Here is a 23,206-nt window from a genome sequence, read left to right as displayed (position 1 = left end):
CATGGTGTTTATACTTGCGGACTATTGTTTATACAGATGAACGTGGTACCTTCAGGCGTTTGTAAATTTCTCCCAAGAATGAACCAGACTTGTGGAAGTATACCTTTTTTTTTTTCTGAGGTCTTGGCTGATTTCTTTTGATTTTCCCATGATGTCAAGCAAAGAGGCACTGCGTTTGAAGGTCGGCCTTGACATACATCCACAGGTACACCTCCGACTGACTCAAATGACGTCAATTAGCCTATCGGAAGCTTCTAAAGCCATGACATCATTTTCTGGAATTTTCCAAACTGTTTGAAGGCACAGTCAACTTAGTGTATGTAAACTTTTGACCCACTGAATTATGATACAGTGAATTATAAGTGAAATAATCTGTCTGTAAACAATTGTTGGAAAAATTACTTGTGTCATGCACAAAGTAGATGTCCTAACCGACTTGTCAAAACTATAGTTTGTTGACAAGAAATTTGTGGAGTGGTTGAAAAAACAAGTTTTAATGACTCCAACCTAAGTGTATGTAAACTGTACCTTAATAGAAAAGGACTCAAATAAAAGTGAAAGTCACACAGTAAAATACTACTTGAGTGAAAGTATTTGGTTTTAAATATACTTAAGTATCAAAAATAAATGGCATTGATCAAATATGCTTAAGTATCAAATGTAAAAAAGTAAACTTCCGACTTCAACTCTATAATGCGTGTAGTTGTAGTAGCTAAACTCTACCACCGTGTGTCGCAGTTGAGCAGTGGTCTAATTTAAATCTGCATCATAAACCCAACAGGGATACTGATAAAGACATCAACAATGACTGAATGATTCCATCTGCTTATGGATGAATAGACTTCTGAGATACCTAACCCTTACTCTGGCCACGAGGGAGTGAAGAAGGGAGAGAGAGAGAGAGCGACGGATGAGAGTGAAAAATGGAGAGATGTGATTTAAAGGATGAGGGGATGATCTCTTCATTGTCCGGAAAAAACGGACAGGGGGAAAAAAAATCCTGACCCACCCTTTTCTCTCTCTCTCTCTCTCTCTCTCTCTCTCTCTCTCTCTCTCTCTCTCTCTCTGGCTTTCATTCTTTTGTTTATGCATTCTGGGGAGTCTGGAGAGAAGGATGGATGGATGGAGAGAGAGAGGGGGAAAAGCTTGCACCTGTGAAAATAGAGAAAACCAGGGGGATGGAGACAAAGAGATGGAGAGAGAGAGGGTTGGAACAACAGGGAGGTGGAGAGCACCCCAGCATTAGCATGCTGATAGTGTCAGCACTCATCTCTTTTCTCTCTCTTTTTCTATATATCCATCTCTCTCTCTATCCCCCATCTCTCCCTCTCTACATCCCTCCATCCCGCTCTCCTCTCTGTCCGTGACAATTACACCATCAAAACACTCCAGTCAGAGAGGATAATTGGTGCCAGTGTTGTAGCGAGAGAGCAATATAGTGTGTGTGTGTGTGTGTGTGTGTGTGTGTGTGTGTGTGTGTGTCCAGTGCTTTTTTTTCAGGAAGCACTGCTTGTATGGGCAGGCACACAGGAAACGTTTCTGTGTCAGAGGGTTTTTGGTGCATAAATGTATGATTTTGTGTGTGTGTGTGTTAGAGAGGGCCAATTAGATGTTCTACAGTGTATGGCTAGGGTCTGCTTGCTCCAAGGATACGCACACTGAGTGTACAAAACATTAAGAACACCTGCTCTTTCCATGACATAGACTGACCATGTGAATCCAGGTGAAAGCTATGAACCCTTATTGATGTCACTTGTTAAATCCACTTCAATCGGTGTAGATGAAGGGGAGGAGACAGGTTAAAGAAGGATTTATAAGCCGTGAGACGATTGAGACTTGGATCGTGTGTGTGTGTGTGTGCCATTCAGAGGGTGAATGGGCAAGACAAAAGATGTAAGTGCCTTTGAATGGGGTATGGTAATAGGTGCCAGACGCACTGGTGTCTGTCAAGAACTGCAACGCTGCTGGGTTTTTCCCGTGTGTATCAAGAATGGTCCACCACCCAAAGGTCATCCAGCCAATTTGACACAACTGTGGGGAACGTTCGAGTCAAACATGGGCCAGTATCCCTGTGGAACATTTGACACCTTGTAGAGTCCATGCCCTGATGAATTGAGGCTGTTCTGAGGGCAAAAAGGAGAGCAACTCAATATTAGGAAGGTAATACCTTGAACACATATACAGTGTACACACACACACGCACACGCACACACACACACAGAGAACAGTCTAGCACACCTTAGTTGAGAGCTACTCTACTTTTCTATGTAAAACTCAACTCACACTTATACATGCACGTCTGCACATACACACACACACACACACACACACACACACACACACACACACACACACTATCACTAATATGGAACACATGCATAAATACACCACACACACACACAGTCACACACAGACACACTCAAATACATTCCAATGACCTAGATGTATTGCAGCTCATCCCCCACCCCCATCACACACACACACTAACACACACACACCTCAGTCTGCTGTGAAATGAGCATAATGTTTCCTGCCACTGCCCACATACAAGCAGCAGTTACTGGAAAAAACACTGGACACCCTCTGTCTGCCCCACACACACACACACACACACACGCGCACACACACACCCTCTCTCGTCCTTTCTCTCAATTCAATTTCAATTCAAAGGTCTTTATTTGCATGGGAAACATATGTTAACATTGTGAAGTAGATAATAAACAAAAGTGAAATAAACAATAAAAATGAACTGTAAACATTACATTCACAAAAGTTCCAAAAGAATAAAGACATTAAAAATGTCATATTATGTATATATACAGTGTTGTAACGATTTGCAAATAGTTAATATATAAATATGGGTTGTATTTACAATGGTGTTTTGTTCGTCACTGGTTGACCTTTATTTGTGGCAACATGTCACAAATCTTGCTGCTGTGATGGCACACTGTGGTATTTCACCCAGTAGATATGGGAGTTTATCAAAATTGGATTTGTTTTCGAATTCTTTGTGGGTCTGTGTAATCTGAGGGAAATATGTGTCTCTAATATGGTCATACAAGGCTATGCTCACTGAGTTTGTACATTGTCAAAGCTTTCCTTAAGTTTGGGTCAGTCACAGTGGTCAGGTATTCTGCCATTGTGTACTCTCTGTTTAGGGCCAAATAGCATTCTAGTTTGTTGCTATTTTTTTGTAATACTTTCCAATGTGTTTGTTGTCTCGTGATTTGGTTGGGTCTAATCTCTCTCTCTCATACACACACACAAACGCACACACATGCGCGCACACACACACTCCTCTCACACACACACACACACTCCTCTCTCTCTCACACACACACACTCCTCTCTCTCTCACACACACACACTCCTCTCTCTCTCTCACACACACACACTCCTCTCTCTCTCACACACACACACACTCCTCTCTCACACACACACACTCCTCTCTCTCTCACACACACACACTCCTCTCTCTCTCACACACACACTCCTCTCTCTCTCTCTCTCTCTCACACACACACACATACCCTCTGTTTTTGTTCTCTCCACTTCCTCTTTCTACTCTCTCTCTCTCTAGTGCTGTTATCGCTCTCTTTCTCTTTTCCCCTGAATCCCTCTATCCCTCTCTGTCACCTTGCCCAAGGCTGTTTGAGTGCACTCTACCTCCCCTCTCTCTATCCCTCCCTCCCTCCAATTCCTCTCTTGCTCTCTCTATTTCTCTCAATGTGAATCAATGGCCAAACACTTTATTCTGTCTATCGATTGTCTCATATCTATCGATTTTTATTTTTTTTCTTCTTCTCCCCCTCTGTTTGCTCCCCCTTTCTTTTTCTCCTTTCCTTCATTTCCTGTTCTCTCTTTTCCTCACTTCCTGTTCTGTTCTTTCTCTCTCCATGTTCGTTCTCTCTCTCTCATTTCTCTTCCTCCCATCCTGTTTTCTCTCTCCCCTCTCCCTTTCACACATTTTATCTACACCCTCCAGCTCTCTCATCCCTCCTCTCTCCATCTCTCTCTCAAATCCCTCCATCTCCCTCTTGCTCTCTCTATCCATTCCTCCATCTTTCTCTTTCTCCATCCCTCTCTCTCGCTCTCTCCCCATCCATCTCTCTATCTATCCCTCCATCTTTCTCTCTCTCCATCCCTCCATCTTTCTCTCTCTCCATCCCTCCATCTTTCTCTCTCTCTCTCCCTCCATCTTTCTCTCTTCAATCCCTCCATCTTTCTCTCTCTCTCTCTCTATCCCTCCATCTTTCTCTCCCTCTCAATCCCTCCATCGCTCTCTCTCCATCACTCCATCTCTTTCTCTCTCTGGAAAGAGGAGACAGAGGTCTGTGAGACAGAGATTTAATCGTTGATACATGAAAAGTGTGACGTATACGAAGGGTGTGGGGCAACAGAAGACGAACAGCAGAGGGGCTAAGGATCTTGGAGATGGGGAAAGGGCCAACAAAACAGGGGGGATAGTTTGCGTGACTCCACCCGGAGGGGCAGATCCTGAGTGGGCAGCCATACCCTCTGCCCGAGACGATAACAAGGAGCCAGGGTCCGGTGGTGGTCCACCTGTCGTTGATACCTGGAGGTGGTCTTGAGAAGAGCAGACCAGGCTCTCTTCCAGGTATGGCAACAGCGGCAGACGAACATCTTGGCATGTTGACCTCTTGCTCAGGGAAGAGTGGGAGTTGATAACCCATCGAACACTCAAAAGGCACGAGGTCAGTGGCTGAGCAGGGGAGGGTGTATTCTACCCACACGAGTTGCTGGCTCCAGGCGGTGGGATTGGCTCTAGGCGGCGGGGTTGTCTCCAGGCGGCGGGGTTGTCTCCAGGCGGCGGGGTTGTCTCCAGGCGGCGGGGTTGTCTCCAGGCGGCGGGGTTGTCTCCAGGCGGCGGGGTTGTCTCCAGGCGGCGGGGTTGGCTCCAGGCGGCGGGGTTGGCTCCAGGCGGTGGGGTTGGCAAAGACGAGGAAACGAAGAGTAGTATCCAGGTCCTGATTAGCTCCGACTAGCGGTTAGACTGGGAGTGAAACCCGGAGGACAGGACTGAGGACCACGGTCAGAGACCATGTCCACCGGAAGTCCACAGATCCGGAAGACGTGCTGCACCATAAGCTGGGCCCGTCTCCTTGACAGACAGTAGCTTGGGGAGGGGAATGAAATGGGCGGCTTTGGAAAACCTGTCCAGCACTGTGAGGATAGTGGTGTTGCCATCAGACGGAGGGAGACCAGTGACGAAGTCCATGGATATATGTGACCAGGGACGGTGAGGGACAGGAAGAGGTTGAAGGAGGCCTGCTGGAGCTTGCTGAGGAGTCTTATTCTGAGCACAGACAATGCAGGCGGCGACGAACTTGGAGACGTCAGGGACCATGGTGAGCCACCAAAAGCGTTGTCGCACAAAGGCCAGGGTCCGGCGGGAGCCAAGGTGGCAGGCAAGCCTGTGGGAATGAGCCCGTTCCAGGTCCGGGGAGCGGGCCGAGTCTGGGACAAACATCCGTACCCCCGGTTCTCTATTCCTCTGATGTGTAGCTGCCAAACACGAGGTAGGAAGGATGGTCTCAAGGTCCGAGGGTGTATCAGCGGGGCTATAGCGGCGTGAAAGGTGCATCCGGCTTAAAATTCTTGCACCCTGGTAGGAGATGTTGAACCGGGTGAACAGCAGGGCCCATTGAACTTGCCTGGAGTTGAGATGTTTGGCGGTGTGGAGATATTCCAGGTTCATGTGATCCGTCCACACAATGAATGAGTGTTCCTCCCCCTCTAACCAGTGCCTCCACTCCTCCAATGCCATCTTCACCGCGAGTAGTTCTCGATTCCCCACATCATAATTCCTCTCCGTGGCATTAAGACAATGGGAGAAGAAGGGGAAGGGATGCAGCTTAAGGTCCAGGGAGGAACGCTGGAACAGGAGGGCCCCCACTCCAACATCCGAAGCGTCTACCTCCACCATGAACTGATGGGACGGGACCAGATGGATTCATATGGGAGCTGTGGTGAAGCGGTGCTTCATGTCCAGGAACGCCCAGTCAGCAGCTGGGGACCATGTGAATGGGACCTTGGGAGAGGTGAGGACTGAAAGGGGGAAGCCAGGGTGCTGTAACCCCGGATAAAACGGAGATAGAAATGGGAAAATCCAAGAAGCGTTGCAGCTGCACTCTGGACGTGGGTTGGGGCCAATCCACCACCGCTCTCACCATCCCGGGATCCATCTGCACATTACCAGCAGCGATGATGTACCCAAGGAAGGAGACGGTGGAGCGATGGAACTCGCATGTCTCTGCTTTGACAAAAATCTGGTGGACCTATGGAACATGGAGAACGTGTTCTTGAGCTGAGCAGGAAAAAATGAGGATGTTGTTGAGGTAGACGAACTGCTTCATCATGTGGCGGAGAACGTTGTTAACCAGGGCCTGGAACACAGCAGGAGCGTTGGTCAGACCGAATGGCATAACCAGGTATTTGTAGTGTCCGCTAGTAGTGTTGAAGGCTGTCGTCACTCATCCCCTTCCCATATCCGCACCAGATGGTAGGCATTCCGAAAGTCCAACTTAGAAAAAATGGTGATGAATGATGGCCCCCTGGAGCGTCTCGAAAGGCGGAAGGGATGAGTGGTAGAGAGTAGCGGTTCTTAACCGTGATGTCATTGAGGCCCCCGGTAGTCGATGCACGGGCACAGGGTTTTGTCCCTCTTCTCCACAAAGAAGAACCCTGCGCCGGCGGGGGAGGCAGAAGGACGGATACATCCTGCAGCCAGGGAGTCCTCGATGTACGTCTCCATAGCCTTGGTCTCCGGATCTGACAGTGAATACAGTCGTCCCCGGGGTGGTGTAGTGCCCGGGAGAAGGTCGATCCCACAGTCATAGGGTCGATGCGGAGGAATCGAAGTGGCCCAGGCCTTGCTGAAAACCTCCCGGAGATCCTGGAACTCCGCGTGAACGGCGGAGAGGTCCGAGGCTGCTTACAAAGCCCACAGGAAGACGTCCCAGGGCAGGTTATGCCGACTTCAGGCAATGGGCATGGCAGAACGGGCCCCAGCCCACAATAGCACCAGGAGTCCAGTTGATAAGGGGATTGTGTCGCTGGAGCCAAGAAATCCCCAATACCACGGGAACCTGAGGAGACTTAATGAGCATGTACTACATAGACTCACTGTGGTTCCCTGACACTCGCAGGTTGATAGGAGTAGCATTGTGGGTGACTCTGCCCATAGAGCGCCCATCCAGCACTCTAACGTCCATGGGAATGGAGAGGGGTTGAGTGGGGATGTCCAGAACTGACACCAGGATGGCGTCCCTGAAAATCTCATCGGCCCCAGAGTCAATGAGAACGCGGAGAGATTCCGACTGGTCACCCCACAGCAGGATGGCATGGAGAGGGGTGTGAGTAAGGAGAGGAGGAAAAGTCTTCATATGGCCCACCAGTGAACTCGTCCCTACTGATGAGCCTGGTCTTTTAATGGACAGGTAAACAGGTAATGACAGGTAGTCCCACAATACAGACAACTCTTGGTGTTAAGTCTGCGTAAACGTTCGGCTGGAGACAGCTGTGCTGAGTTGCATCGGCTCCAGAATAGGCGAGTCAGCAGACCTCGGAGACTCTCGGGGAACTCGGGTAACCTCGGATTCTCTCGAGAACGTAGACACCGGGGACTTCCGGGATTCCTCGGAGGCGAGGTGGGATCCTTGGGCGAGCGACTGGGACCGGAATCAGACCTCCTCTCCCTCTTACGTTCCCGTAGCCGCCTATCGATCCGGATGGTCAAGGCGATGAGCGAGTCGAGATCCGTAGGCAGCTCCCAGGCTGCGAGCTCGTCTTTAACCTCCTCTGATAATCCATGAAGGAACGCGTCGAACAGGGCTTCGGGTTCCAGGCACTCTCAGCTGCCAACGTGCAAAAATCCACCGCGTGGTCTGCCATACTACGGGAGTCCTGACGTAGTTGGAGCAGCTTACGAACTGCCTCTCTCCCGGACAACGGAGAATCAAACCCTTTACGTACCCCCGCCACAAATTCCTCCAGACTGAGGCAAATGGTGGATTGTTGCTTCCACACCGCCGTAGCCCAGGCGAGAGCCCTCCCAGACATCAGGATTATCAAGTACACTATCCTCGAGCGATCCGAGGAAAATGAAGAGGGCTGCAGCTCAAAGATGAGAGAACACTGGGAGAGAAACGCCTGGCAGGATCCTGGATCTCCATCATAGCGCTCCAGAGGAGGTAAGCGGGGTTCTCGGGAATCCAGGGTAAATTGGGGAGAGACGCCACTGGAAGCGGGGTAACTGACAGTCTGGGAGGTTACTGTAGTGGCGGGCAATCCGCAGAATTGCTCCAGCAATGTATGGAAGGCACGGTCATGACGTTCTGCCAAGGTCTGGAATCCTTCCCTCATCTCTCTCTCTCTCTCTCCCTCTCTCCATCTTTCTCTCTCTCTGTCTCTCTCTCTCCATCTCTCTCTCTCTCTCTATCCCTCCATCTCTCTCTCTGTCTCTCTCTGGGATAATGTATTTTTTATTCCTGGCACTGCTGAGTACTGGAGTGCTATTGAAGTGTGTTAGATCATCATCATCACACACACACACACACACACAGACTGAGTGTTAGATCATCAGCCATTGGATGAGCTGCTTGATGTTGGGCCAAGTGGTTGACATGTTACAAACCTCAGAAAGAGGTAGCAACACACACAGAGAGATACACTACATGACCAAAAGTATGTGGACACCTGCTGAGTACACTACATGACCAAAAGTATGTGGACACCTGCTGAGTACACTACATGACCAAACATATGTGGACACCTGCTGAGTACACTACATGACCAAAAGTATGTGGATACCTGCTGAGTACAATACATGACCAAAAGTATGTGGACACCTGCTCGTCCAACATCTACTTCCACAATCATGAGCATTAATATGGAGTTGGTCCCCCCCTTTGCTGCTATAGCCTCCACTCTTCTGGGATGGCTTTCCACTAGATGTTGGAACATTGCTGCAGGGACATGCTTCCATTCAGCCACAAGAGCATTAGTGAAGTTGTGCACTGATATTGGTTGATTAGGCCTGGCTCGCAGTCTGCGTTCCAATTCATCCCAAAGGTGTTCGATGGGGTTGAGGTCAGGGATCTGTGCAAGCCAGTCAAGTTCTTCCACATTGATCTCGACCTTCCATTTCTGTATGGACCTCGCTTTTTGCATGCTAAAAAAGGAAAGGGCCTTCCCAAAACTGTTGCCACAAAGTTGGAAGCACAGAATCGTCTAGAATGTCATTGTATGATGTAGCGTTAAGATTTCCCTTCACTGGAACTAAGGGGCCTAGCCCGAACCATTATTCCTTCTCCCCCAAACTTTACAGTTGGCACTATGCATTGGGGCAGGCAGCATTCTCTTGGCATCTGCCAAACCCAGATTTGGCCATCAGACTGCCAGATGGTGAAGCACGATTCATCACTCCAGGGAACGTGTTTCCACTGCTCCAGAATCCAATGGCGGCGAGCTTTACACCACTTCAGCCGAAGCTTGGCATTACGCTTGGTGATCTTAGGCTTGTGTGCGGCTGCTTGGCCATGGAAACCCATTTCATGAAGCTCCCGGCAAACAGTTATTGTGCTGAAAGTTGCTTCCAGAGGCAGTTTGGAACTCGGTAGTGAGTGTTGCAACAATTCTTACGTACTTCAGCACTTGGTGGTTCCGTTCTGTGAGCTTGCGTGGCCTACCACTTCGTGGCTGAGCCGTTGTTGCTCCAAGACGTTTCCACTTCACAATAACAGCACTTACAGTTGACCGGAGAAGCTCTAGCAGGGCAGAAATTTAAAGAACTAACATGTTGGAAAGGTGGCATCCTAAGACGGTGCCACGTTGAAAGTCACTGAGCTCTTCAGAATGTCGTTTTACTGCCAATGTTTGTCTATGGAGATTGCATGGCGGTGTACTTGATTTTATACACCTGTCAGCAACGGGTATGGCTGTAATAGCCGGAACCACTCATTTGAAAGGGTGTCCACATACTTTTCTGTGTGTAGATATATATCTCAGCAAAAAAGAAATGTCCCTTTCTTTCAAAGATAATTTGTAAAAATCCAAATAACTTCATAGATCTTCATTGTAAAGGGTTGTTCATTGTAAATACTGTTTCCCATGCTTGTTCAACGAACCATAAACAATTGAACATGCACCTGTGGAACGGTCGTTATTAAGACACTACCAGCTTACAGACGGTAGGCAATTAAGGTCACAGTTATGAAAACTTAGGACATTAAAGAGGCCTTTCTACTGACTCTGAAAAACACCAAAATAGCAGGGTCCCTGCTCATCTGAGTGAACGTTCCTTAGGCATGCTGCAAGGAGGCATGAGGTCTGCAGATGTGGCCAGGGCTATAAATTGCAATGTCCGTACTGTGAGATGCCTAAGACAGCGCTACAGGGAGACAGGACGGACAGCTGATCGTCCTTGCAGTGGCAGACCACGTGTAACAACACCTGCACAGGATCGGTACATCTGAACATCACACCTGCAGGACAGGTACAGGATGGCAACAACAACTGCCCGAGTTACACCAGGAACACACAATCCATCCATCAGTGCTCAGACTGTCCGCAATAGGCTGAGAGAGGCTAGACTGAGGGCTTGTATGCCTGTTGTAAGGCAGGTCCTCACCAGACATCACCGGCAACAACGTCGCCTATGGGCACAAACCCACTGTCGCTGGACCAGACAGGACTGGCAAAAAGTGCTCTTCACTGATGAGTCGCGGTTTTGTCTCACCAGGGCTGATGGTCGGATTCGCATTTATCGTCGAAGGAATGAGCGTTACACTGAGGCCTGTTCTCTGGAGCGGGATTGATTTGGAGGTGGAGGGTCCATCATTGTCTGGGGCGGTGTGTCACAGCATCATCGGACTGAGTTTGTAGTCATTGCAGGTTATCTCAACGCTGTGCGTTAAAGGGAAGACATCCTCCTCCCTCATGTGGTACCCTTCCTGCAGGCTCATCCTGACATGACCCTCCAGCATGACAATGCCACCAGCCATACTGCTCGTTCTGTGCGTGATTTCCTGCAAGACATGAATGTTAGTGTTCTGCCATGGCCAGCGAAGAGCCCGGATCTCAATCCCTTTGAGCATGTCTGGGACCTGTTGGATCGGAGGATGAGGGCTAGGGCCATTCCCCCCAGAAATGTCTGGGAACTTGCAGGTGCCTTGGTGGAAGAGTGGGGTAACATCTCACAGCAAGAACTGGCAAATCTGGTGCAGTCCATGAGGAGGTGATTCACTGCAGTACTTAATGCAGCTGGTGGCCACAACAGATACTGACTGTTACTTTTGATTTTGACCCCCCCTTTGTTCAGGGACACATTATTCCATTTCTGTCAGTCACATGTCTGTGGAACTTGTTCAGTTTATGTCTCAGTTGTCAAATCTTGTTATGTTCATACAAATATTTACACATGTTAAGTTTGCTGAAAATAAACGCAGTTGACAGTGAGAGGACGTTTCTTTTTTTGCTGAGTTTATTTGGTAAAAGACCTAGTCCATATTATGGCAATAACAGCTCAAATAAGCAAAGAGAAACAACAGTCCATCATTACTTTAAGACATGAAGGTCAGTCAATCTGGAACACTTCAAGAACTTTCTAAGTTTCTTCAAATGCCGTTGCAAAAACCATCAAGCGCTATGATGAAACTGGCTCTCATGTGGACCACCACAGGAAAGGAAAATCCAGAGTTACCTCTGCTGCAGATGATAAGTTCATTAGAGTTACCAGCCTCAAAAATTGCAGCCCAAATAAAAGCTTCACAGAGTTCTAGTAACAGACACATCTCAACATCATCTGTTCAGAGGAGACTGTGTGAATCAGGCCTTCATGGTCAAATTGCTGCAAAGAAACCACTACTAAAGGACACCAATAAGAAGAAGAGACTTGCTTGGGCCAAGAAAAATTAGCAATGTACATTAGACCGGTGGAAATCTGTCCTATGGTCTGATGAGTCCAAATTTGAGATTTTTGGTTCCAACCTTCGTGTCTTTGTGAGACGCAGAGTAGGTGAATGGATCTCTGCGTGTGTGGTTCCCACCATGAAGCATGGAGGAGGAGGTGTGATGGTGTGGGGGTGCTTTGCTGATGACACTGTCAGTGATTTATTTAGAATTCAAGGCACACTTAACCAGCATGGCTACCCCATCATTCTGCAACGATATGCCATCCCATCTGGTTTGCGCTTAGTGGGAGCATCATTTGTTTTTCAACAGGACAATGACCCAACACACCTCCAGGCTTTGTAAGGGCTATTTTACCAAGAAGGAGAGTGATGAAGTGCTGCATCAGATGACCTGGCCTCCACAATCACCCGACCTCAACCCAATTGAGATGGTTTGGGATGAGTTGGACCGCAGAGTAAGACTGAAATATCACATTTACATAAGTATTCAGACCCTTTACACAGTACTTTGTTGAAGCACATTTGGCAGCGATTACAGCCTTGATTCTTCTTGGGTATGACGCTACAAGCTTGGCACACCTGTATTTGGAGAGTTTCTCCCATTGTTCTCTGCAGATCCTCAAGCTTTGTCAGGTTGGATGGGGAACGTTGCTGCACAGCTATTTTCAGGTCTCTCTAGAGATGTTCGATCGGGTTCAAGTCCGGGCTCTGGCTGGGCCACTCAAGGACATTCAGAGACTTGTCCCGAAGCCACTCCTGCGTTGTCTTGGCTGTGTGCTTAGGGTCATTGTCCTGTTGGAAGGTGAACCTTCGCCCCAGTCTGAGGTCCTGAGGAGCTCTGGAGCAGGTTTTCATCAAGCATCTCTCTGTAGTTTGCTCCGTTCATCTTTGCCTCGATCCTGACTAGTCTCCCAGTCCCTGCTGCTGAAAAACATCCCCACAGCATGATGCTGCCACCACCATGCTTCACCGTAGGAATGGTGCCAGGTTTCCTCCAGACGTGACGCTTGGCATGCAGGCCAAAGAGTTCAATCTTGGTTTCGTCAGACCAGGTAATCTTGTTTCCCATGGTTTGAGAGTCTTTAGGTTTCTTTTGGCAAAGTCCAAGTGGGCTGTCATGTGTCTTTTATTGAGGACAGGCTTCCGTCTGGCCATTCTACGATAAAGGCCTGATTGGTGGAGTGCAGCAGAGATGGTTGTCCTTCTGGAAGGTTCTCTCATCTCCACAGAGGAACTCTGGAGCTCTGTCAGACTGACCATCGAGTTCTTGGTCACCTCCCTGACCAAGGCTCTTCACGCCCCATTGCTCAGTTTGGCCGGGCGACCAGCTCTAGGAAGAGTCTTGGTGGTGCCAAACTTCTTCCATTTAAGAATGATGGAGGCCACTGTGTTCTTGGGGACCTTCAATGCTGCAGACATGTTTTGGTATCCTTCCCCAGATCTGTGCCTCGACACAATCCTGTTTTTTGCTCTGACATGCACTGTCAACTGTGGGACCTTTTTATAAAGACAGGTGTGTGCCTTTCCAAATCATGTCCAATCAATTGAATTTACCACAGGTGGATTCCATTCAAGTTGTAGAAACATCTCAAGGATTGTCAATGAAAACAGGATGCACCTGAGCTCAATTTTGTAAATAAAGTATTTGTTTTTATTTTTAATACATTTTTATTTTTTATAAAATTCTAAAAACCTGTTTTCACTTTGTCATTATGTGGTATTGTGTGTAGATTGCTGAGGAAAAAAAACATGTTTCATCCATTTTAGAATAAAGCTGTAACGTAACAAAATGTGGAAAAAGTCAAGGGGTCTGAATACTTTCCAAATGCACTGTATATATACACCCACATATATACACACACAGATACACACACACCATCCTCTTCTCTTCTCTGTGCCAAAATATAATTTTACGAAGTTAGCTATGTGGGTTTATGGTCAGTTAAACTCTATGCTCTGGTCAGTAGTGTTTTCTGAGTGAATACTTCACTGTGTATGAACAGTATGTATTATACATAGATACCATTTTAATGCATAACCTATAAATTACTCTGTCCACACACACAGGAAAACTCTCTTTTTCTCTCTCTCTCCATTGTAATTTCTCTGCATATGCTGTTGTTTATCCAGATAAACGTTCCTCTCTATCTCTCTCTCCATCCCTCTCTCTCGCTTTTGTTACCGCCATCGTTACCATAACAACCACGACCTTTTGATTTTAGTGCTTCTGGGGGGGGGTTAATATTGAAGAGGAGAGGGAGGTTAGAGGGGGGTGCTTAGGGTATGTGGAGGGATAAAAACAGAGGGATGGAGAGAGAGAGAATGGCTATTAAGTGGTGGGGGAATCGAGAGAGAGAGGTGTGTGTGTATTCGTGCGTGCGTGCGTATGCGTGCGTGTGGCTGCATCACATCGTGATGAGTAGTCTTCTGTTTCCATTGGTTGGCTATCGTTAGAATTTACCTGGATACTTGTTTAAGCCTTTAATAATAGCATCTCCGAAACATAGTTACCATCTAATTCCCAAGGGGCTACAGACTACATTAGATGAACAGGTGAGATAATGTTGCCTATACACTTGTCAACCACATTGCCCCTAAAAGCAACACATCGTCCATGTCCGTCATGTTTGCTGTCAAGGCCCCTGCCATGTGAATAAATGTCTGTCTACAAATAAATCAATGTGTTTATTCTGTAGATAACAAAATTCCAAAAGTTAATATTTGACTACTTCAATTCAGTCTACCGGTTTCGGTGGACACTTTGACAAGGGCCTAAGGTTAGTGTGCAGCAGACCGCCTGTCAGGTGAGCGTCTGACCAACGGTTTATAAAGGTCGTTGTAAAGAGCCAATGAGAGACCTGGCCAATGAGTGAACTCTGCTCTGTGATAGGACGGGAGACAGGAATCTGCCCCAGAGTATGAAGTTCAGTTGCCCACCTAAATAGCTATAGGTGTAGGATGAACTAGTCTTGGCAATATCACCAATCCTACAATAGAACAGCTTCCCAGAGTGCACTTCAGTTTTTGGCATGTCGTTATTTCATCCTATAGACCTTTCACTCACCTATAGGATGGGCTGCAACACAATGGATAGAAGCGAAAAAGTGAGGGAGAGAGAAAGAAAGAGATGGGGGGGGGGGTCATGCCAACCATAGATGGGGGGGGGGGTCATGCCAACCTCGCGAGCCCGCCCTCGCACACCTCTCAACGCCTACCCGGACACCGCGATAGGACAGCGCGCGAGGATGGCACAGAGAGATATGTTCGGAAGAGAGAGAGAGAGAGAGAGAGGGAGGGAGGGAGGGAGAGAGAGAGAGATTGAGGGGTATAGGCAACGAAGAGCAGCAATAACAGGAAACACCGCGCGCAGGGCTTTCCTACGGAGTCGATGCTCGCGCTGACCAGAGCAGACCGATAAAACGGGAAGAGGACCGTCTCACAACTCTAAACAGAACCAACCGGTTCTAACAGTCTCTCGGAGAGAGAGAAAAAGAGAGAGAACGGCCTGTTTCCGTGCAGGGAGTTATCCAGTCGAGTGAGTTGTCAAAAGTAAATTATATGTTTGGTTTGTCACACTGTCCGTGTGTCCGTTGCTGTGACTGCACTACCAGTGTGTGTGTGTGTGTGTGTGTGTGTGTGTCCGTCCGTCCGTCCATGTTTATGTAGCCTAACCTATTATCAACTGCGACATACGTGCACAGACAATTAATGGGTGCCCGCAGCCCGTCGCTCCACACTGTGCAAAAACGGGTCGGATTAACGTTATTTCCACTTCAGTTCAACTCAAAATATCTACGTGATGAAGTTAAATCAACGTGGAAAACTGATTTGGATTTGTGAAAAGTCATCAACATTAGGGCATTTCGTATTTGTTTTCTACTCAACTTTTAACCGAAATCCAATGACATGATGACATTTGTTGATTTGACGTTGAATTCCCGTTAGTTTACAACTCAACAAATGTAAATCAAACTAAACGTCTGTGCCCAGTCGGTCATGCGTCAGTCAGGACAGAGCGGAACCGGAGTTGTTCTCTCACGGTGGACAGATGTTCCAAGCCGCGGCGCGGAAGCCTCAAAGACCAGCGAGACCTTTTAATCTAACAAACAACGCTTAGGCCTACTTTTATAGTCATTTATAACAAACAGAATTAAAAAACAAAAATTATCTCTCTCTCATTAGGCTACATCTCTCCAAATGATTTGTGTCGTTGTCAGTCTAGTCTGTCATTTGGTTTTTGTCGGTAATATCCTGAATTCCTGATCCCGTTTTTCATAGATGGATAATCTAAAGGTTATAGATTTGAATGTATCTAGATAATTCCAAGCGTTAAGCGCATTGCATAGACTGCCTGCCCGGTTAGCTGGCCACCACCATCTGCGCTGTATTAACAGAGATGGAATTTGAATAATTGATATTTATCTATTTTTAGGTTGTTGGATTATATAGTTCATGTTGCAACGGAATTATAATAACCCCCTACCGTGGTGACCATGGTGACTGATGTGGCCTATTCTCCGTAGGGTTAAAAAGCCACACATTTAGTTGAATTAATTTATGGATTATAGCTAGACACAAATCCTATTTAAAATGACATTTTTTTTTTTTGTCTGTCTGTCCCTCTGTCCAGTATGTTAGCCTATATATGAAGTACTGTGAAGTACCTCTGTGTGTGTGAAGTGTCGCTCAGTGTGTGTGTGTGTGTGTGTGTGTGTGTGTGAAGTATCTCTGTGTTATCACTGTCAAGTAGGACCACTGCTTTCACACTGCTACCTGTTTCTCTCTGTGTGTGTGGGTGTGTGGGGTGAGCAGGAGAGAGGGTACACAATCTGAATAAACAGAGTTTACAGCTGTCTATGAGCTGAACATAACATAACAGTGAGGAAAGGGGGAGGAAGAGAGGGAAAGAGGAAAAGAGGAGGCTACAGACAGAGAGAGAGAATCTGCCATACTCCACTAAAGTGAGTTTATGGGTTTAGTGAGTATTTCTCTGGAACGTTCAGTTTATGGGTTTAGTGAGTATTTCTCTGGAACGTTCAGTTTATGGGTTTAGTGAGTATTTCTCTGGAACGTTCAGTTTATGGGTTTAGTGAGTATTTCAGTTTATGGGTTTAGTGAGTATTTCTCTGGAACGTTCAGTTTATGGGTTTAGTGAGTATTTCAGTTTATGGGTTTAGTGAGTATTTCAGTTTATGGGTTTTAGTGAGTATTTCAGTTTATGGGTTTAGTGAGTATTTCTCTGGAACGTTCAGTTTATGGGTTTAGTGAGTATTTCAGTTTATGGGTTTAGTGAGTATTTCTCTGGAACGTTCAGTTTATGGGTTTAGTGAGTATTTCTCTGGAACGTTCAGTTTATGGGTTTAGTGAGTATTTCAGTTTATGGGTTTAGTGAGTATTTCTCTGGAACGTTCAGTTTATGGGTTTAGTGAGTATTTCAGTTTATGGGTTTAGTGAGTATTTCAGTTTATGGGTTTAGTGAGTATTTCAGTTTATGGGTTTAGTGAGTATTTCAGTTTATGGGTTTAGTGGGAATTTCTCTGGAACGTTCAGTTTGTCACACCTGAATGTTCCATTTGAGCAACGTTCACATTTGTGAAAAAAGGCGTCAAATATATGTTGATCTCTAACCAGTTTAATCTCTCTCTCTCTCTCTCTCTCTCTCTGTCTCTGTCTCTGTCTCTGTCTCTGTCTCTGTCTCTGTCTCTCTCTCTCTCTCTCTAGAAACAGTCATTGAGGAGGAGAAAAGAAAGAGCTATGGATTCCCCCTCTGATCTGTTTGGTCATCAGTCCTCCTTGATCTCTCCTTTTGACCCGTATCCCAACCCCTCTGACCACCCCACACCCTCAGGAGGGGGGCACGGTGCACCCAACCCCTCCTCACGACCCCCCTACCCCCTCATCCACCACCTGCTGCAGCCTGGTGGAGTTCCCATGAGGTCCGGGGGGCAATTACACCCACAAAGATATAACAGGGAAGAGGAGGAAGAAGGAGAGATGGAGAGAGAAGAAGAGGAGGAGGAGGAGGGGGGGATGGGTGGAGGATTGGTAGGGGTGGGGGTAGGGGGGAAGAGGCTCAGTGGCGCCGCCCTTGTGGCGGACTGGAGTTATGACATGATGAGAGTGAAGAGATTAAGACTGGAGAGTCTAGTTAAAGGAGATGGAGAGATAGGCTTAGAGGAAGAAGAGGAGAGAGGGAGGAGGAGTGTGGAGAGGGGGAACAGGGAGAGAGGGAGGGAGGAGAGGAGAAAGGAGAGAGAGGAGCTGAAGGAACAGTTGGAAGAGGCGAGAGGAAGACTGAAGACCTTGCAGGAGAAAGTCTGGAAAGCATTCGGAGAGAGACCTGCTCAGGAGGAGAGGAGGAGGAGCGGAAGAGAGGAGGATGGTGATGGAGGGATGGACGAAGAGGAGGATGAGACAGCAGAAGGGATCACTGAAGAGGAAGAGGGGGGAGAAATTGACGATCTTTCTCTTTCTTTCATCCCTCCTTCTCCCCCTTTCTACAGCGTCGCTAAACGAGACCGAAAAGCGAGGGATCACGAGAAACGAATGAGTGAAGATAAGAGGAACGTGAACGGAGGAGGGGGGGTGTTGTTGGAGGGGGTCCTGGAGAGGGCGGCAGTGTGGATGGGGTGTGGGGTGGTGAGGGGGGGAGTGGGAGGGTTTTGGGGGAGGAGGAGGGAGTCAGAAGTTTGCCCAAGCTTTGAAACAGGAACTAGGGAGCGCTGTAGCTCGAGTCATCGATAGGGTCCTCCGTCTATACACCCAAAACGACCCTCTCCCTCCCTCTATCCATCCCTCCATCTTGTCGTCCGGAGAGAGAGGGAACGAGGGAGGAGGCAGTGGAGGAGTGTGGGCAACCCTTAGAGAGAGGGAGGAGAGGAGGGGGCGAGTTGGTGCGACACATGACCAGCAACCCCTCCGCCCAAACGGAGACCCCCCCCCCCCCCACGCCTTCCGAGAACAATCGGAAGCGCTGCCGTTGGTTACGCGTCGCCCTGACAACCGCCGAAACACACTTCTGCCCCCTAACAACCACGCTAACAACCGCACTCACAACCCTCTCCTCCCTTCTCACCCCCTCCCCCCTCTCCGTCAACCTCACCCCCACCCAGCCTTCCTCCCCCTGTCTCTCGTCATAAGGACTCCTCCCCCTTCCTCCCACCCTCCTCCTGCCCGCTCCCCCTCCCCCTCCTCCACTACACCATGCAACAGCTCTTCACTCGTTCTCTCTCTCACCTTCCTCCTCTCCACAAGGGGGACGTTATGAACTCTGATGCCTACATGGAGGGGAACCCTTTCCCATCCCAGCACACCTCCTCCTCTCATCCCTCCTTCCCTCCTCTCTCCCTCGCTCTGATGGGTGGGCTGGATCGGCTCGATGGAGGGATGCAGCACCTTCATGACAGAGAGAGGGAGAGGGATGGAGGGATGAGAGGAGGAGGGGATGGAGGGATGAGAGGAGGAGGAGGGGATGGAGGAATAGATTCGGGGATGTTTCTCGGACCGGGTTCAATATCCTTTTTTTTTTGGAAAGGGGAGCGCGAAAGAGCGAGATTGTGTGTGTGTGTGTGTCTGTACTACTCCTTAACCATGGTTACTCTCAGGAGGGTTTGTCTCCCTGTCATCTGAAGAAAGCCAAACTGATGTTCTTCTACGCTAGATACCCCAGCTCTAACACGCTCAAGACTTACTTCCCTGATGTCAAGGTATTACACACACACACACACACACACACACACACACACACACACACACACACAGAAGACACAGGTCTAACACTAGACATATTTCTCTGATGTCCAGGTATTAGTGCGCCCTCTAGTGAAACTATTTATTAACTACAACAACACTGATGAACTCTATTGAAGATATCACTGGACATTTGGGAATTATCTCTCTATCGCAATTTATAAGCTAGTTAATACAGTAGTAATTATTATTTAACAGCCAGTTCTCTCTCTCTCTCGTTGTTTAAATTGCCAAAGCAAGTGAACTAGATAAAACACATCTCTCTCTTTCTGCAGTTCAACCGCTGCGTGACCTCCCAGCTGATCAAGTGGTTCAGTAACTTCCGAGAGTTCTTCTACATCCAGATGGAGCGCTTCGCCAGACAGGCTGCCCGCGACGGTGCACCCTGCCTGGGGAGAGATAGCAGAGAGCCCCCCCTACGCCTGGGGAGAGACACGGAGCTCTATCGCATACTGAACATGCACTATAACAAGAGCAACGACTATCAGGTAGGTTTGAGAGAGGGAGGGAGGGAAGGAAGGGTGAGGAAGGAGTGGTCTGGACTCTTGTTTGTACACACAGACACGCATTAATACACTTTTATTAATGTATTTTTATTTAACCTTTATTTAACTTAATGACCTTCTGCTTCTTCAAACCGAACAGCAGGCTTCTTCACAGCAATACAGACTAACTGTCTCTGTCTGTCTCTGTCTGTCTCTGTCTGTCTGTCTGTCTCTGTCTGTCTGTCTGTCTGTCTGTCTGTCTGTCTGTCTGTCTGTCTGTCTGTCTGTCTGTCTGTCTGTCTGTCTGTCTGTCTGTCTGTCTGTCTCTCTCTCTCTCTCTCTCTCTCTCTTTCTCTCTTTTTCTCTTTTTCTCTTTCTAGGTTCCTGACAGGTTTGTAGAGATTGCAGAGTTAGCCCTGAGGGAGTTCTTCACAGCCATACAGACAGGACGTGACAGTGACCCCTGCTGGAAGAAATCAATTTATAAGATGATCTGTAAACTAGATAGTCCTGTACCAGATAGTTTTAGACTGCCTGGCTGCCCTATTGGCTGAGGAGAGGTCAAACACACCGTGACCTGATGAACAACAATGAAATGTTGCAATTATTAAACGTATAGAACATGTGACCTATAATGGAGGGAGCAAGGAAGGTCTAATGGAATTACTATACTATTATTGTATTATACTATTATACAGTATTACTACAGTATTACTATACTATTATACTGTACTATTATATGATATTACTATACTATTATTGTATTATACTATTATACAGTATTACTACAGTATTACTATACTATTATACTGTACTATTATATGATATTACTATACTATTATTGTATTATACTATTATACAGTATTACTATACTATTATACTGTACTATTATATGATATTACTATATTATTATACTGTACTATTAAATGATATTAATATACTATTATACTGTACTATTATATGATATTACTATACTATTATACTATTATACAGTATTACTACAGTATTACTATACTATTATACTGTACTATTATATGATATTACTATACTATTATTCGATAGTACTATACTATTATACAATATTACTATACTGTACTATACTATTGTACTATACTATTATACAGTATTACTGTACTGTACTATTATACAATATTACTATACTGTACTATAATATTGTACTATACTATTATACAGTATTACTATACTGTACTATACTATTATACGATATGACTATACTATTATACTGTACTATACTATTATACTGTACTATACTATTATACAATATTACTATACTATTATACTGTACTATACTATTATATGATATTACTATACTATTATACTGTATTATACGATATTACTATACTATTATATGATATTTGTATACTATAACTGTAGTAAACAATTATTATACTGTAATTATACTATTACTATACTGTACTATTACTGTACTGTACTATTACTACTATACTATTACTGTACTACACTATTACTATACTGTACTGTACTATTACTGTATTGTACTATTACTATTACTGTATTGTACTGTACTATTACTATACTATTATTGTACTGTACTATTACTTTACTTTTACGGTATTGTACTGTACTATTACTGTACTATACTATTACTATACTGTACTATTACTATATTGTATTGTACTATTACTATATTGTACTGTACTATTACTATACTATTGCTGTATTGTACTATACTATTACTGTACTATAACTATACTGTACTATATTGTTACTGTACTATACTATTACTCTACTGTACTACACTATTACTGTACTACACTATTACTATACTATTACCATACTGTAATATAACTATGCTATTAGTGCACAGAGTTTTCTCCGTGTACTCTGTTCTGCCCTGAAACTGGTGGAATTCCAAATAGCTAATTAGTCCACTACTTTTGACAAGAGGGCCCATAGGCATTTGGGACACAGGCCTCTTGTCTTTCTTGTGGCTTGGCTCATATATTATGTTAGTGAAAGACTTGCTCCACAGCGATAAAGTTCTGCAATGCGGCGGTGTAGTCTTCACTGCAAAATGGAATGTTACACTTTTGTTTGTTTACTTGTTTACTATACTGTTGTTTTGTTGTTGTTAAAAACATTTAAAAAATATATATATATGATCTTGATCTTTTGAAGTTCATGTGAACATGTCAAATCTGTGATGCGCATTCCTGCGTTTTTTTAACATATAAATGTTATTACTGGAATCTAGAATAGTCATTATATTAATTGTATTTCCATGGTTTCTAATATATGACAAGATCTGTGCCTCAACTTTTTTGATGTTATGACACACACACACACATGCTTTTGATGTTATGACAGATACACAGGTTTTTGATGTTATGACAGATACACACACATGCTTTTGATGTTATGACAGACACACAGGTTTTTGATGTTATGACAGATACACAGGTTTTTGATGTTATGACAGATACACAGGTTTTTGATGTTATGACATAAAATCAGTGTAATAAATGAAGGAAGTGGTGAAAACACTGAGAAATAAAATGGAGTATTGAAGAGGGAACATGGAGGGTGACTGTTTTTCTCTCATGACAGGAAGGTTAACACACAAACCTACCATAGCCTTCTCTCTCCATTACCCTTCCCTCTCTCCATTACCCTTCTCTCTCCATTACCCTTCCCTCTCTCCATTACCCTTCTCTCTCCATTACCCTTCTCTCTCCATTACCCTTCTCTCTCCATTACCCTTCTCTCTCTCCATTACTCTTCTCTCTCTCTGTTACCCTTCTCTCTCTCTGTTACTCTTCTCTCTCCATTACCCTTCTCTCTCTCTGTTACTCTTCTCTCTCATTACCCTTCTCTCTCCATTACCCTTCCCTCTCTCCATTACCCTTCTCTCTCCATTACCCTTCTCTCTCTCCATTACTCTTCTCTCTCTCTGTTACCCTTCTCTCACTCTGTTACTCTTCTCTCTCCATTACCCTTCTCTCTCTCTGTTACTCTTCTCTCTCCATTACCCTTCTCTCTCCATTACCCTTCCCTCTC

The 23,206-nt window shown here is 46.0% G+C and overlaps 1 protein-coding gene and 1 long non-coding RNA gene across 5 annotated transcripts; both read left to right on the top strand.

The window, feature by feature from the left end:
• The first annotated feature begins 15,188 nt into the window (after positions 1 to 15,188).
• Positions 15,189 to 20,926, top strand: LOC106578142 (prospero homeobox protein 1). 4 transcript variants are annotated; one of them, XM_014156766.2, is made up of 5 exons: positions 15,189 to 15,468; positions 17,655 to 19,445; positions 19,532 to 19,639; positions 19,958 to 20,170; positions 20,548 to 20,926. In XM_014156766.2, exons 2-5 carry the CDS (start codon positions 19,137 to 19,139, stop codon positions 20,719 to 20,721), a joined length of 804 nt encoding a protein of 267 aa, XP_014012241.2. In that variant the 5' UTR covers positions 15,189 to 15,468; positions 17,655 to 19,136; the 3' UTR covers positions 20,722 to 20,926. The 4 variants fall into 4 exon arrangements, with proteins under 4 accessions (XP_014012241.2, XP_045557569.1, XP_014012242.2 ...); XM_045701613.1 differs by lacking the exons at positions 19,532 to 19,639; positions 19,958 to 20,170; positions 20,548 to 20,926 and having other exon boundaries at positions 17,655 to 19,439; XM_014156767.2 differs by lacking the exons at positions 19,532 to 19,639; positions 19,958 to 20,170; positions 20,548 to 20,926 and having other exon boundaries at positions 15,217 to 15,482; positions 17,655 to 19,439.
• A 376-nt stretch (positions 20,927 to 21,302) lies between these two features.
• LOC123728764 (uncharacterized) lies at positions 21,303 to 22,724 on the top strand. The gene is made up of 2 exons (XR_006760539.1): positions 21,303 to 22,524; positions 22,583 to 22,724. It is a non-coding gene; the product is annotated as an uncharacterized lncRNA (long non-coding RNA).
• The last annotated feature ends 482 nt before the right edge of the window (positions 22,725 to 23,206 follow it).

Source organism: Salmo salar, chromosome ssa18 (assembly GCF_905237065.1).
Source record: "Salmo salar chromosome ssa18, Ssal_v3.1, whole genome shotgun sequence".
In the NCBI taxonomy this organism is placed as follows: domain Eukaryota; kingdom Metazoa; phylum Chordata; class Actinopteri; order Salmoniformes; family Salmonidae; genus Salmo; species Salmo salar.
The sequence above is the reverse complement of the archived record's forward strand: the minus strand, read 5'-3'. Positions and strand labels throughout refer to the sequence as shown.

Excerpts from the sequence above, each read along its gene's own strand:
- LOC106578142 (XM_045701613.1), top strand. The coding sequence starts at position 17,688 with ATGGATTCCCCCTCTGATCTGTTTGGTCATCAGTCCTCCTTGATCTCT.